This window comes from Carcharhinus amblyrhynchos, chromosome 26 (genome assembly GCF_965287045.1).
Source record: "Carcharhinus amblyrhynchos chromosome 26, sCarAmb.v2.hapA, whole genome shotgun sequence".
NCBI lineage: Eukaryota > Metazoa > Chordata > Chondrichthyes > Carcharhiniformes > Carcharhinidae > Carcharhinus > Carcharhinus amblyrhynchos.
The window spans coordinates 3,997,160-4,014,210 of record NC_137349.1 but is presented as its reverse complement, the minus strand read 5'-3'; the positions used below and the strand labels follow the sequence as shown (position 1 = coordinate 4,014,210).

At 43.3% G+C, this 17,051-nt stretch overlaps 1 protein-coding gene across 2 annotated transcripts in view; it reads right to left on the bottom strand.

The window, feature by feature from the left end:
• Positions 1-2,770: 2,770 nt before the first annotated feature.
• LOC145358767 (uncharacterized) overlaps positions 2,771-17,051 on the bottom strand; it is a 105,492-nt gene continuing 91,211 nt past the window's right edge. For both annotated transcript variants that reach the window (XM_080213035.1, XM_080213036.1), the window contains exons 3-4: positions 9,867-10,080; positions 2,771-6,179 (exon numbers count right to left, since the gene is read on the bottom strand). In XM_080213035.1, the coding sequence (XP_080069161.1) occupies positions 5,972-6,179; positions 9,867-10,080 (422 nt within the window). In that variant the 3' untranslated portion in view covers positions 2,771-5,971. The remainder of the gene's footprint in view (positions 6,180-9,866; positions 10,081-17,051) is intronic.

The window sequence follows — 17,051 nt, the reverse complement described above, 5'->3', positions numbered from 1 at the left end:
GGCTGCCCTTTTGCAGAAAATGTACATGTAGCCAGGCAACTCTTGGAGCTGATAGGGTTCCTGCCATGCTTCCAGTGGTGTAACATCCGCAGAGAGGGCGTATCGCTGAGGAAATTCCTGACCGTTGTCCTTTTGATGAACTAACCTGTGGGGAAACAAGTTAGTAATGCAGAATGCAACTCGATTTGCACACTGCACTTTAGCATCACATCGTCAAATATTGCACAAATTAGAGAAACAAAGAGTTTGCATTTATATACCCACTTTCCTGACCTCTGGATAACCCAAAGTACATTATAATTGATGAAGGAGCTTTGTGTCTAGACACTGTTGTAAATCAGGAAACTGGCAGTCAATTTGCACACAGGAAACTCTCAAACATGTTATAGTAGTGACAGATAATCTGGTCTTATTGATGTTGGTTGAGGCATAAATATTGGACAGTACGCCAGAGAGAATCCTTTGAAATAGTGTCATGGGATCGTCTACGTCTTCTGAAAGCGCAGACTTCATGGGGTACCTCCGACAGAGAAGCAGTCACTCAGTATTGCACCAGACTCAAAGTGACTGGCAAACCAGGCTAATTTGTTGGCTGCACTAGTCGCCCTCTTTCATCTCAGTGGGCTGTAAGATTGAAATTGGGCTCGTTGACTAACCATGACCCCATTATATAAATTTTTACACAGGGGAGTTCAGGGGAGGCAATGGCTGATGACACCAAGATTGAGGGAAAGGCAAATTGTGCGGAGGGTGTGGAGAGTCTGCAGAAGGATCTAGATAGGCTGGGTGAATGGGCCAGGAAATGGCAAATGGAATTTAATGTTGGTAAGTGTGAGGTGGTCCACTTTGGTAGGAAGAATGGTAGGAAGGACTATTACTTACGTGGCGAAAAACTGCAGCAGGCGACGGTGCAGAGGGACTTCGGGGTCCTTGTGCATGAGTCGCAAAAACCCAGCTTGCAGGTGCAGCAGGTGGTCAGGAAGGCGAATGGGATGCTGGCCTTCATAGCGAGGGGGATTGAATATAAAAGTAGGGAGGTCTTGCTGCAGCTGTACAGGGCATTAGTGAGGCCGCAGCTGGAGTACTGTGTGCAGTTTTGGGCACCGCACCTGCGCAAGGATATTTTGGCCTTGGAGGGAGTGCAGAGGAGGTTTACTAGGCTGATGCCGGAGTTGAGGGGGTTGAGCTATGAGGAGAGGCTGAATAAACTAGGCTTGTACTCGTTAGAGTTTAGAAGAATGAGGGGAGATCTCATTGAGACGTATAAGATGATGAATGGGATGGATAGGATAGAGGTGGAGAGACTCTTCCCGCTCAAAAAAGACAGTAGGACTAGGGGGCACAGCCTCAAGATAAAGGGGAGGCGGTTTAGAACGGAGTTGAGGAGGAACTTCTTCACTCAAAGGGTGGTGAATCTCTGGAATTCTCTGCCCGTTGAAATGGTGGAGGCTGCCTCGCTAAATATTTTTAAGAAGCGGGTTGATGGGTTCTTGATAAGAGAGGGGATTAAGGGTTATGGGGAGAGGGCGGGAATGTGGAACTGAGCCACGACAGATCAGCCATGATCTTATTTAATGGCGGGGCAGGCTCGAAGGGCTAGATGGCCTACTCCTGCTCCTATTTCTTATGTTCTTATGTTTAACAGAGTTAGAATGAAGTTTTAGGAGCAAAGAATAAGACTAAAAGATAGAATTAGAAGGTCTGCTGGGCACAGTTTGCAAGAAGTGGCTTCACTCTGATACATGCTGAATATTTCATAATGAGCCATAGAAAATGCTAAAATATTCAGATATTAATAGAAATATTAACTCCAAATGATTAAAAACAAAAGGAAATATTAGCACTTGCCTTACAATAGTAACATTAAAAAGGCAACCTCCCATGTCTAACGATGTCATAACCAAAGCGGTCTCCAGGGAGCGGGTAATTCTGCTAACTGTGCTTGTGTATCTAGGATTTGCAGGCTGTGTTGACTGAACTGCATTGGATACAGAGGGAGTTCATGGCTCTCATAGTCATTGTGTGCATTTTGCACACCCTCACTTCACTTGCACTTGTTTTAGTAATTCTGGTTGGAAAAAATACATGGATGGAAAGCAGCGGAATCTGTCCATCCCGTGTGTGGACGATGGTGAACAGAGTGTCTCACGACCACATTCAGAGCCTTGAAGGGCTGCACTTTTCCCACCATCGCACTCACGTGTCAACCTAGAATTTTTTGCTCAAATCTCTAGAATGGAACTTGAACTCATAACCTTTTGATTCAGACGCAGGAGCATTGCCAATTGAGCCGCAATTTTTGCAAGTTTTATTTTTCCTAAATATTATGCCTCAGCCCCAAAAGAGCACTTCATTCCAGCAATGAAACATATTTCCATTATGTTTTACTGATTGTTTGCCAAGGTCCCTTAACGAGTCATCAGTTTCTTTGGTTGCTGTGGGTTTACACACACATACCGTAACCACACAACAGACCTTATCCCACCTAGAAGCAGTTCAAATGGTAGTGAAATCAAACTTCCATTCATCTGTCAGGACTGGGTTTGAACCAAGCACCAGATGTGAAAAGAGAGCCCAGACCCGTTGCATTAACCATTCCGAATACAAAAAGCTGCAAGTTCTCGCTTTCTTGCATGGCCCCAACCAAAATTCAGGCTCCAGACTCATTCCAAGGATAAATGGAACAACAGATCCATGGAAGGCCACCATGTCTAAGTTCTAGAATAAGCATGCTGATTTAAAGTAAAGTTTATTTATTAGTCATGAGTACATTAACACTGCAATGAAGTTACTGCAAAAATCTCCTTGTTGCTACACTCCAGCGCCTGTTTGGATACACTGAGAAAGAATTTAGCATGACCAATGCACCTAACCAGCACATCTTTTGGACTGTGGGAGAAATCTGGAGCACCTGGAAGAAACCCATGCAGACACGGAGAGAACACGCAGACTCCACACAGGCCATGAGCCAAGGCAGGGAATCGAACCTGCGTCCCTGGCGCTGTGAAGCAGCAGTGCCAGCTACTGTGCTGCCCCAGCTCCCTTTAAGAAATCATTGCACTGTACAAAATCAAGATGGGAGCTGGAATTGTCCAGCCATCATTGCCATCGCCACTGCCAGCGAGAACAGAGAATCTGGCGCTCAGCTAAATCTCTGTTCACAACAGGGAGACCGAATCTGGTCCAGACATTAATAGTTTTTGGACAATTAAGGAAATTAACGAGCAGGAAGATTAATTTGCGGCAGAAGATCCCAGTTATACTGAATGGTGGTGCAAGGTCATTTGGCCAAATTTCCAACACCTCTATTCTTTATTATATTATATAATCACTCATTCTGGGATACAAAATGCATGATATCACCTTCTTATAAGACTTAAGTACAGAAACTTCTTTGCAAAGCATTTTCACAATTGTGATAACTTTATTACATACTTAGTCTTAAAATGTATTAGATAAAATACATAACTAGTTCACCAACAAATTTTATGGGATCAAAGTCCTATGCAGATAAACATATCTAAACACTTCATATAAAAATGACTAATACTCAATCCTTAAATGTACCTCTCTTAAATTACAACTAGATCAATAATAAAATAAGACACAAATGATTCACTATTGTACACATTTAAGAGAAAAGGGTGATCAGCATATACTATGCTACTGTCTTCAAGTGAAATTATTCACAATGTTCATGAAAGATCAATGATTTTAACAAATATCCTTCCTCTTGAATGTGCAGATTGAGACAGATTCATTGCACACGTACCTACTCTAACCCTTTGTTTCCCAAGACCTCAACACTGGCATCTCCTTAGGTCTCCTCTGTTTATTCTTCCCCAATGTTAACATTTATAAACACAGCTTTGGAATCACATAAATCACTACTTCTTGGTGTTCTTTCACTTCTTTTTACAGATTTGACATCTCCCTATGCTACATTTGTTAGTCCTACACCCTATTTTTTAAGATAAAGAAAGATATCAGATTGGGGTTGAATGGGAAGTGACGGTTAAATCCTGAGCGGACTGGATCTGTTTGTCTCAAGTTATCTGTGCCCTCAGTGTAAATGCTACTTTGTATACGTTACACAGAATCATTAAATCCTTACAGTGCTGAAGGAGACCATTTGGCCCATTGAGTTTGCACTGATCAACAATCCCACCCAAACCCTATTCCTGTAATTTACTCTGCTAATCCCCCTGACACCAAGGGTCAATTTAGCCCAGCCAATCCACCTAGCCTGCACATCTTTGGAGTGTGGGAGGAAACCAGAGCATCCGGAGGAAACCCATGCAGACACAGGGAGAATGTGCAAACTCCACAGTTACCCAAGGCCAGAATTGAACCTGGGTCCCTGGTGCTATGAGGCAGCAGTGCTAACCACTGTGCCATTACAGGCCACTAGAATTCTGGAAAAAGTCCAGTCATGCACCACAGGCATGGATGGTGAGTTTGTTGGCTTTCTTGGTGAAAAATGTCCTTCACCGAAATCAGTTAGAGCGCTTGATAGTGTTCTGGTGTGCTATGTATCTTGTTTGATATTATGATTCTGCATTCATCAGCATAGAGACCTCAAATGAACCCAGTAATAGCAGACATTTAAAGTATTCATGGTTAATGGGCCCCTTGTTAAATTGTAATGTTGGAAATTCAGAATTGATGGACCTGCAAATATATGTCAGAATGTCACTGAAGGGAAATGGTTCTCGCACAAAGTAACCCTGCAAGTAACGTGGTTTTTAATTAACCTCTGACACCATCAGTTTAATGGGAATGTGACAGAGAAAATCTTTAGTGTTATTTTATATGAAAGGCTTCATTATTAGTCAGAATTAAAAGACTGCCATTTGTAATCTAAGTGCTATGTACATTCTTTATTGCAACCGGGAAGCGTTAATGTGGGGTCGTCTTGTCCATAGTAGAAGTGTTCTTGTTATCATAAAATCTTCATGGGTTGTAGGCGATATAGGATTTTACAACATGAATGTCCTGTGGTGACTTACACCACTGTGTTTCCACCAGCCAGGGGTAACATTGCTAACGGAACCTTTACGCTGGTATCTGATATACTGGATTTCACAGTAATCAGAGCCCTGAGATCTCATAATCCAGTTAAATAACAAAGGGCTTCCTGAGTATAATCGTGTGTTTTTCACCCATTGATTTGCAACTAAATAGTGGAAATTTCCTCCTCCCTCCTGTGTTCACTCATATGGCTAAGTACTTTAATTTTTATTATTGCAAAGTCCTTACACCAGACACTTTTTAAGCTTGGTGGAATCAGTCAGGCAGACGGATTGACAATAACTATAGGAGATCTTGAGCACTTAAGTCATTGTGGTTTAACACTGGCAATTGCACAATATCTTACAGTGGTCTTTCTGAGGGTCCCTCTTCAATCGTATCTGGAATTCAGAGTGGAGACTTCCTTTCAGAACAAGTTCACAGCTTTGAGGTGCAGAGAACCATGTAATGGTACTGGATTGATGAAAGGGAGTTGTGTGGCCAGCTTTGTGAGACTTGGGGAACTGCCCATGGAGCGCAGGAGAAGTCATATCAATTTGGCAATAAGACTGAATATAATCGTGCCCATATTTGCTGGTCATAAATGTCCTTAAATGTGGCTTGATTGGCTTTAATACTAAGGATTGAGATGTGTTTTTGAAAGATAGTTGTACAAACTTGAAGGAAATAATGTTATGGCTAGATGACATCAAACAAGCACTGTTGTTCAGACAATAATCGTCTCCTCATTTCAGTTAGAGTCCCGACTCCAGAAAAGTTGAATTCTTGTTAAAACAGTCACAAGGCTGCATCCTGTCTGATATTTGCAGCTTTTAATTTAAGCTGCAATAAACCAACCACAATAAACTAAGAGTGTGGTCCCTGCCCAGTATTCTGCCCACACTCAGTACACCAGTCTAATCTTCCGTGATGCAGTGCAGTTTCTCTACCCCGATGCTGTTCAACCCCTCAGACCCCACCACCTGAGTCTTGGGGCAGGAGCCCGTGTGGGGCCCCCACTCTCAGCTGGGGCAAAGTCGTGATCCAGTCCTAGTTCATACATGCAGTAGAAATTATAGGCAAGCATTGCCAAGGTTGGGAAAAAGGTCAGGCCGAATCCGAATCCACGATAGGCACTGTTCACTCCGGCTGTAATCCAATATATCAGTCTGCAAGAAAGGCACAATGCATTACGTAAGTGTTAATAACTAGTTAGGTTCCTGTCACAGTCAGGATCTTGTACTACTTGAATAGAAACAATATGCAAGGTCATGGGGAGAAAACAGAAATATTGCAATAAATCCTAATGCTCATTTGGAGAGCTGGTGCAAACATGATGGGAGGAATCGTCTTCTTTTGTGTGGTGACCATTCTGTGATCTAGGATGTATATGTATGTGCATGTGTATATCTGAGTGAAATGAGTCCAACCCAAAATATTCATTCTGTTTCTTTCTCTACAGATGATTTTACAACGGCAGGATCTTGCGGTCCCGCTGACGGTGCATCCCTGCCATGAGTTCCCCATCGGCAAGGGTTGCATTCAATGGGAAACCCCATTGACAACAGTGGGATCATAAGATCCTGTTGGCAGCGAGCAGCTGGCCTGTCCTCGTAAAACAGAATGCATTCTAGAGGCAGCTGGATACAGCACTTGGGCAAATGGGATCAAAGGTTACGGGGAAAAAGCAGGATTAGGCTATTGAGTTGGATGATCAGCCATGATCATAATGAATGGCGGAACAGGCTCAAAGGGGCAAATTTGCTCCTACCTCCTATGTAACACACCACGGAGACGGAGAAAAATCCCACCCAATGGCCGGGATTTTATTGGCCCACCCACTACGGGAATCAGAGCTGGTGAAGGGCGGGCCATGGAAAGGTCAGTTGACCTCGGATGGGATTTTACGGTTTCAGGATGAGCGAGGTCATAATATCCCGCCCATAGTGTTTAATAGAGAGCAATAGAATCTGTTCTCTTTAAAATTACTCAGCAAGGTTTGAATAAAACCACAAAAACACAGATGGTTAAACAGAAGAACTAAATGGAAGACTTAAAAATTGAGGGTTTAATGGGGAATTTTTTCCATTGCTGTGTAAGATTGTAATAATGAGGTCTAGAATTAAGAATAAACTAGAAGCATAAATGGGAGTTTTTGAAGATCTTTTTGTGCAAAGGGTGATTAGAATATAAAATGCATTACCACATGCTTATTAAATCCCTATCATTTGGCAACAGAGAAAATCAAATCAACACTTGAAGAAAAATATTGAAAGCTACAGGGAAAGCTGAAATTGGAGTAAATCTCTCCAATGTGGCTGACTGATATCCTTGTGTGTTGGGATTTCTGTGATTATTTAAGTGAGAATGAGCTGTTATAAATAATTCCTTCATGTTTCCTCATTTGCTTCTTTGTGAGTTTAAGTGGATTAGTAACGTGTTGTGTATTTGTCCTGGTGTGCTTCAGGATCCCACTATACTGCTATGTCCCAGGATCTCCAGTAACTGGTGACACATGGGTCCTGAAGATTGGAGTAGCAGCACACGTGTCCTGGTGCATTCCAGGTTCTTATTAAACAGCATATCGTGTACATCTTGGCTTTACATGGTCAAGATAGTCACAGAATGAAAAATTACATTACACGGTCAAAGTAGTCATAGAATGAAAGATTTCTAAAGTCCTGGTGTAGTTATAGGAATTAGGGCAGCAAGGTGGCACAGTGGCTGCCTCACAGTTCCAGGGACCCGGGATCGATTCTGGCCTTGTGTGGAGTTTGCACGTTCTCCCCACATCTTCATGGGTTTCCTCCAGGGGCCTCAGATTTCTCCCACACTCCAAAGATGTGCAGATTAGGTGGACTGGCTATGCTAAATTGCCTCTTAGTGTCAGGGGGATTAGTGGGGTAAATATATGTATGAATGGTATGCTTTGGCTGCATAGCACGCAATAAACAATACTTTTCACTGCATGTTAATATGTGACAATAATAAATCAAATCAAATCAAAACCCTAACCCTATAAACCCACTTAAACTCACTGCTGTTAATAACTTTGGTGAACAGAAAGCTATCAATCTCTGGATTAAAATTAACAAGTGATCTAGTATTAGTTGCTGTTTGCAGAAGAGAATTCCAAACTTCTACCACCCTTTGATGAGAAGCATTTTTACTCCTGAAAGGTCTGGCTCCAACTTTTGAACTACTCCCTCAATCCAAGTTTCCAAGACCCGTAGAAATAATTTGTCTCCGTCTACCCGAGTTGTTCCGCTTAGAATCTCAATCAGATCACCCTTGATCTTCTAAATTCCAGAGGAGTTTGTGCAATCTGTCTGTGAAATTTAACCCTTGGAGTCCAGTAAACCTATGCTGCATTGTGCTTTATGATGAGGTACCTGGTATCCCACACAATACCCCAGGGAGTGGTATAACTGGGGCTTTGTTTATTTTTTGTTCACCTGTGGGACATGGATGTCGCTGGCTGGCCAGCATTGGTTGCCCAACCCTACTTGCCCAAGGACAGCTGAGAATCAACCACATTGCTGTGTCTCTGGAGCCACATATAGGTCAGACCAGGTAAGGAGGCAGATTTCCTCCCACAGTCCAAAGATGTGTGGGTTAGGTGGATTGGCCATGCTAAATTGCCCCTTAGTATCAGGGGGACTAGCTAGGGTAAATGCATGAGGTGGTGGGGATGGAGCCTGGGTGGGAATGTGGTCGGTGAACCTTGATGAGCTGAAAGGCCTCCTTTTGCGCTGTAAGATTCTATTTCCTTCCCTAAAGGACATTAGTAGTTTAGCTGAAGGATAACTCCTATTCCCTGTATTCTGATTCTCTTTATAAAGATCAGCACCACTCTTTTTTATGATTTTCTCTGTTTATGGCATTTGAACAATCTATGTATCTGGACCTAGTATTTCAGTTCCAAACAGACCATCTAGTCCACAGTACAAATGCATTCGCCGTTACAAAAACAATTGGGAAGTGGGAATTTTTCATGTATTGGACATGGGTGAGGTTTGTCATATTATTTGACTGTAGAAGGGATCAGAATGGAGCCCACCTTCACCCACAGACCTTCCATTTGTGATGTGATCAGGAGTGGAATAATGGCAGATCTAATTCCCAGGACTACTGGAGGTTCAATCTCTGGCCCACCTGCAATGAACTAATTCAACACAAACTAACGGTAAACTTTGGGACTACATGCTCAGTAAAAGTCATCATAGTCGCAAAGGACCATGGGCTGCTCTCCCCTTTGTGAGGGAGCTGACTGGGTGTGCTTTAACCTGAGGGTCTCCACACCTCAGACGAGGGGTGAGGTTGAGAAAGCGGCACGGTAGCACAGTGGTTAACGCTGTTGTCTCACAGCTTCAAGGACCTGGGTTCAATTTTGGCCTTGATTGACTGTACGAACTCCGTATAGACATTCTCCGGTGTCTGCATGGTTTTCTTCTGGGTGCTTCAGTTTTAGCCCACAGTCCAAAGATGTACAGGTTAGGTGGATTGGCCATGCTAAATCGCCCCTTAGTGTCCCAATATGTGCTGGTTAGATAAATTAGCTGTGAGAAATGTGTGGGGTTATGGTGGGGGAGAGGGTAAGACACTCTGCCAGAGAGTCAGTGCAGACTTGATGGGCCAAATGGCCTTCTACTGCACAGTAGGGATTCTATGATTCTTGAATCATTTCAGTTGGTACGGGAATTGAACCTGAGCTGTTGGCTTCACATTACAAACAGCCATCCGGCCAACTGAGCTAACAGTACCACACTGGGCAAAGCATTGGGAGAACTCTGTAGTCTCTACCTCTGAAGAATCATTATTAATTCCAGCAGTGCCTACTGCACATTGTTTTTCACCTTGCTACTGCAAAGAGTCCCGCTAATATGGGGATGATCTTCAGGTGCTCCTGGTGAAGGTAGGTTGCCATTACAACAATGTTGATAAAGTAGATGGTAAACTGTTCAATGGAGTTGCCAACGTATCTCTGATGGATAAGAACTGCCCGAACATTAGTGTCCAAGGGATCAATCGCTGTAGAACAAAGCCGGGATAGGGAGCCCATTACAACACCTGGAAAAGATCAAGACATGTCTTTAAGTGTGGATCAAAGTAGGAACAGTAAAAGGTGTTTGATGAGGAATTCCATATACATTTCTAACATGTGATATTAAACATTAGGAACCATTAAATGTGGTTTCTGGCTGAAGATTTTTTTAAACTTAGTGTCACAAGTAGGTTTACATTAACACTGCAATGAGGTTAGTGAAAATCCCCTAGTTGTCACACTCTGGTTCAGGTACACCGAGGGAAAATTTATCATGGCCAATGCATCTAACCAGCACATCTTTCAGACTGTGGGAGGAAACCGGAACACCCAGAGGAAACCCATACAGACACAGGGAGAATGTGCAGACACGGGGAGAATGTGCAGACTCTGCACGGACTCCACACAGACAGTGACCCAAGCTGGGAATTGAACCCAGGTCCCTGGCATTGTGAGGCAGCAGAGCTATCTACTGTGCCATCGTGCCATCCATTTGTGAATTACTCAAATGTAGCAATACACTGATCCTTCTATATGGTTTGTCAACGCGAGAGTACAAATCAGAGCCCTAATTGCAAGTTATTCTTGATGAGATCTCACCAATGTCCTGTACAACTAAAGTATAACCCCCCCACTTATGATAACATTCGATTAACATTCCTAAATATTTGTTGTATCGATAGACTATACTTTAGTGATCCATGTGCTAGAACACCCAGATCCTTCTGCACTTCAGAGCTCTGCAATCTCTCACCATTTAGAAAACCCACACCTTTATTGTTCTCTCTGCCAAAATGGACAACTTCACATTTGCTCACATTGTACTGAATTTATCAGATCTTTGCCCACTCACTTAACCTATGTCCCTTTGTATCCTCCTTACATCCACTTCATAATTTACTTTCTTATTTATCTTCATGTGATCAGCAAATTTAGTAACCACACTTCAGTTCCTTCATCCAATTGATAGTATCATAGAATCCCTATAGTGCAGAGGCCATTCGGTCCATTGAGTTTTCACTGACTCTCTGACAGAGCATCATGTCCAGGTCCATCCCCCACTCTATCCCCAAAGCCCCTTGAATTTACCCTGCGAATCCCCCTAACCTATACATCTTGGAACACTAAGGGCCAATTTAGCATGGCCAGACCACCTAACCTGTATGTCTTTGGACTGTGGGAGGAAATTGGAGCACCCGGAGAAAACCCCCACAGACATGGGGCAAATGTGCAAAACTCCACAAATGGACAGTCACCCAATTCTGAAATTGAACCCTGGTCCCTGGAGCTAAGAGGCAGCAGTGTTAACCGCTGTACCATCATGCTGCCCAAGTCATTCATATAAACTGTAAAATGTTACAACCCCAGCACTGATCCCTGTGGTGCAACACTCATCATCACATCCTGCCGCTTAGAAACAAAGCATGTGCCAACTTTGCTTCCTGGGAGCTAGCCCATCTTCAATGCATGCCATCTGTTACCCTGTCCTGGCTTGAGACAATTCACACCTCTTTAACCTGTGATTATCCCTCTCTCCACTTGCACTGTCTGTACCTTTAAAGACTTGATTACATGTAAAGACTCGCATTCCTTCCAATATTTTGCAATTGTGTCTCTGCCTATATATGTTGTGTTTGTGAACCCACCTCTCCGCTAACCTGAGGAAGGAGTAGCACTCCGAAAGCTTGTGATTCCAAATAAAGCTGTTGGACTTAAACCTGGTGTTGTGGGACGTCTTACTGTGGCCACCCCAATCCAACACCGGCATCTCCTTAAGATGTTACCCCCTACACTGAGCTTTTATTTTCCACAATAACCTATAATGTGGCACCTTATCAAAAGCCTTCTGGAATTCTAAGTACAGTACATCTAGCACTTCCCCTTCATCCACAACACATGTGAATCCTTCAAAAGACTCCAATTGGCTAAATATGATGAAACATCCCAGGATGCTTGACAGGAGCAAAATTAAATGGTAAAAAATTGCAGCATGCTGCTGTGCAGAGGGACCTGGGTGTCCTTGTGCAGGAATCTCAAGGAGTTGGTTTGCAGGTGCAGCAGGTAATTAAGAAGGCAAATGGAATTTTGTCCTTCATTGTGAGAGAGATGGAGTTTAAAAACAGCGAGATTATGTTGCAGCTGTATAAGGTGCTGATGAGGCCACACCTGGAGCACTGTGTACAGTTTTGGTCTCCTTACTTGAGAAAGAATATACTGGCACTGGACGGGGTGCAGAGGAGATTTACTAGGTTGATTCCGGAGTTGAGAGGGTTGGCTTATAAGGAGAGAATGAGTAGATGGGGCTGTACTCATTGGAACTCAGAAGAATGAGGGCAGTCCTTATAGAAACATATAAGATTATGAAGTGGATAGATAAGATAGGAGCAGGAAAGTTGTTTGTACTGGCAGGTGAAACTACAACTAGGGGGCATAGCCTCAAAATAAGGGGAAGCAGATTTAAGACTGAGCTGAGGAGGAACTTCTTCACACAAAGGGTTGTGAATCTATGGAATTTCCTGCCCAGTGAAGCAGTTGAGGCCAATCATTGAATGGTTTTAAAGCAAGGATAGATAAATTTTTGAACAGTAAAGGAATTAAGGGTTATGGTCAGCGGATGGGTAGAACCATAGAACATTACAGCACAGAAACAGGCCTTATGGCCTTTCCTGGCTGTGGTGAACCATTTTTCTGCCTAGTTCCACTGACCTGCACCTGGACCTTATCCCTCCACCCCCCTCTCATCCATGTATCTGTCCAAGTTTTTCTTAAATGATAAAGAACAAGGGGTAAGGGGAGCTGAGTCCACAAAAAGATCAGCTATGATCTTACTGAACGGTGGAGCAGGCTCGAAGTGCCAGATGGCCTACTCCTGCTCCTAGTTCTTATGTTCTTACGTAAACAAAGTATGACACTGAACTACTTAAGGAGATATTTTGATCACATGACCAAAGACTTGATCAGAGATAGGTTTTAAGGAGTGTCTTGAAGAAAAAGTTATATTATACATTTAGAGTACCTCTAATGTGGCTACCCAGCAACCGGTGGTTCTATGCATTAATTCTAATCTTTTAAAAATTTTACTCTATTCACTTACTTGGGAATTCAGCTAGATGGCATGGTGGCACAGTGGTTAGCACTGCTGCCTCACAGCGCCAGGGACCTGGGTTTGATTCCCGGCTTGGATCACTGTCTGTATGGAATTTGCATGTTCTCCCCATGTCTGCGTGGGTTTCCTCCGGGTGCTCCGGTTTCCTCTCACAGTCTGAAAGACGTGCTGGTTAGGGTGCATTGACCCAAACAGGCACCGGAGTGTGGCGACTAGGGGAATTTCACAGTAACTTCATTGCAACGATAACGTAAGCCTCACTTGTGACTAATAAATAAACTTAAATGAGTGCTGCATTGGTGCAGTGTAACTCCTGATTAGTTGTTATGCGTACCATGACCCTTGATCCCACCTGACCTGACTTGACACGAACTGTCCACAATCCAAACTACCCAAGCCGAATTCTGGCAATATCCGAAATCTGGCATGGCCTCAGTCCCAAAGGTACTCAAGTTGAGGTGCTGCAGCTGTACGTTAGTTATGTTAAATGTATGTGTTAAAAAAATTACCATTGCCAACTACAGTTCCCACCCAAATATGTCTTAAATGGGAAATTAAATGGCTCTATATCCACAGAGCGGTGAGAATGCATAACTCAGTGAATAGTATCGATGTATTTAATAGGTGGCGAGGTAAATGGGTGAGGTGGGGAGAAAGAGTAGGGAGTTATACTGACAGAATTAGATGACAAAAGGATTAGAAAAGATTTGCATAAACTCCTGAATGGACTACACCACGTGTTTTAAGTTTAAATTTATTTCTTATTGTCACAAGTCAGCTTATATCAAAACTGTAACGAAGTTACTGTGAAAATCCCTAGTCGCCACAGTCGGGTTTCTGTTTATTCTGTATAATTCCACACAATATTGTTAAATGTGGAATTCTTTATGGGAAGAATGAATTTCTAAGTCACTTTATTTAAACTGTCTGTTAACGAAAAAGAATTGAATTATCATTTCTGTGCACTGCTGTATCTATTAATGATCTACTTACTTTCTTGTAAAATTGTATTTTTATGTTCAAGAAATGAATTCCCGCATCAAGCTGGTGTGACTTCTCTTTGCCTTTCTACTGGTTACTCGGGTAACTGGAATAACATCCTGAGCTGATGCATTTGTTGCTGTAACGATTGTATTGTTGCTTCAACCCCTTCTGAAAGCACTCTTCATGTGAACCCATCAGCCTAACCATTTAGGTAAACCCTGGGTTAAGGAAGTAAATTGCATTGCATCCAAGATATCCCAATGGATAAACATGCTATCTGGTGTGGTCAACGTCAGCTGAGGAAAGCCTGACTTTTATATTTTGTGTTAGTCACAGCCAAATAGGCAACAGAAAGTGCAACAAAATTGGCCTTAGCCAGAGCTTAACCAGAACTGCTCTTAGCAAATTGGGAGGCCTGTCTCTTGGATCATGGGTGATCTGATGTATTGCCTCTCCCTGGTGGCCCTGTGATGTTGTATGGCAGTATGGTACCTGAGCTAGTGATGGCCCCAGCTGTAATGTCCCCATTTCAATACAGGTAGTGTCTCACATATTGTCTGAAAACCGGACATTTTTATAAACTGCCATGCTTTATATGAATTGTTATTATTTGTTTTAAGTTTATTTATTAGTGTCACAAGTAGGCTTACATTAACACTGCAATGAAGTTACTGTGAAAATCCCCTAGTTGCCACGCTCCGGCACCAGTTCGGGTACACTGAGCGAGAATTAGCGCCCTAACCAGCATGTGTTTAGGATTGTGGGAGGAAATCGGAGCACCCGGAGGAAACCCACGCAGACATGGGGTGAACCTGCAGACTCCCAGCAGACAGTGACCCAAGCTGGGAATTGAACCTGGGACCCTGGCACTGTGAGGCAGCAGCTCTAACCAGTGTGCCAGAAAAACTTCATAATAGAAATGGCATATTTAATGTTGTCTGATCTTGAGTCTTGAAGGGATAATGATTCACGTGACTGTGTGCTGAAACATAGGGCACAAACTTATAGGTGTCCATGCCATGCTCCTACTGCAGCGTGGTCAGAGAATTTGGTGCCCAGTCAAATCTCTGCTCACTACAGTGGAATCGAAAAATCCTCATGGTGGTAACATTCCAGCCATAGTCTTTACTGAACAACACAATGTAATTTCTGTATCAATCTTCCAGTAGCAGTTACTGGAAATGTCACTGCACTATTACTTATTGCTTAAAAGGAGTCTGGCTAATATTGGTCACAGTTCCTTCCTGTTGCCCCACCTGTGGAAGTTGTTCCTTTAGCTGCATGAACCCAAGCCTCTGGAATTTCCTTTCCAAAAATCTCCGCCGCTCACTTTAAGGCCTATCTCTGTGACCAAGTGTTTGGCCATCTGTCCTAATATCAGAAAAAATTGTGTCTGATAACATATCTGTGAAGTACCTCAGGATTTCTTACTATATTAAAGGTTCTGCATAAGGGTGAGTTATTGTTGTGGCTATGGAGAATCAAAGAATCACTACAGTTCAGAAGGAGGCCATTTGGCCCATCAAGTCTGCACTGACTCTCCAACGGAGTATCTTATTCAGGCCCTATCCCTGTAACCCCCACATATTTACCCTGTTAATCCCCCTAACCTATACATCTTGGGACACTAAGGGGCAATTCAACATGGCCAATCCACCTAACCTGCACATCTTTGGAGTATAGGAGGAAGCCCACACAGACACGGGGAGAATGTGCAAACTCTACACAGACCTGAGGTTGGAATTAAACCCATGTCTCTGGCGCTGTGAGGCAGAGCGCTAACCACTGTGCCACCATGTTGTGTACATGTACATACATGTACATCGCTTTGCTTTCACTTAGCCAAGCAGAGAACTCTTAACTATGTCTCCTTCAGCTCAATAGTGGACTCGAGCACCTAGATTTTTTATGGGTCTATGGATTTGCTGTAAGGGTAAGGGAACTAGACTCAATAGGTTAAATACTGACTTTCCAAATCCAAACTAAAACACAGCCACTCAAGTCTTTTGGTGTCTTACAATCTAAGTAGCTGCTGGCCCCAAACAACAACCGTTGAGATCACCACAAGCGTAAAGCTCTTGAAGATTGTTTCTATTAAGGATTGGGTTGAATTATTTGCATTAGAAGACAAGCATCCTTCAAGAACGAAGCAAAAAGCTTAAGGGGCTTTTCCCCAGTGAAAAACTTTGCGTGCTGCTTGGGGGGGGGGGGGGGGGGGGGGGGGGAGGGGGGGGGGGTGGCCTGTGGTACGTGTAGCAATGCAGTTGCCATGCAACCATCATAATGGCTTTGACCCCGGCCTAGAAATCTCCAGACAATTAACTGAATGTGGCAGAGCACGTCGCCCATGGGGATGGAGCAACCAACTGCAGCAGTTATGCAAGTGCAAGGTAATACTTATGATTAGAAGACCCGGAAGCTCATTGTGAAGTTTAACCAACTTTGCTTTCCTGATGTTTTCTGGTCTTTCTGTTTACTCGCAGAACAAACAGCAGGTTCTTATTAAGATGTACTCTGCACACCCTTTTAAATGAGCAATCCCATCCCCTGTTAAAAGTGTAGCCCCAAGCACCTTTTTCAGAGCTCTTTCATCCACTGTTTAAATGGACCAGCTTAAAAGTGTAATTCTTCCTGTCAAAGTGTACCCCTGACACTATTTAAAAATATACGTTCTCCTAGCATAAATCTCTAGAACTTAGGTTAGTGAATCTCAGTGGGCTGCAAGATTGAAATTGGGCTTGTTCACTAACTTTCACTGGGGCGGCACAGTGGTTAGCACTGCTGCCTCCCAGCGCCAGGGACCCAGGTTCGATTCCCGGCTTGGATCACTGCCTGTGCAGAGGTTGCACGTCCTTCCCGTGTCTGCATGGGTTTCCTCCGAGTGCTCTGGTTTCCTCCCACAGTCTG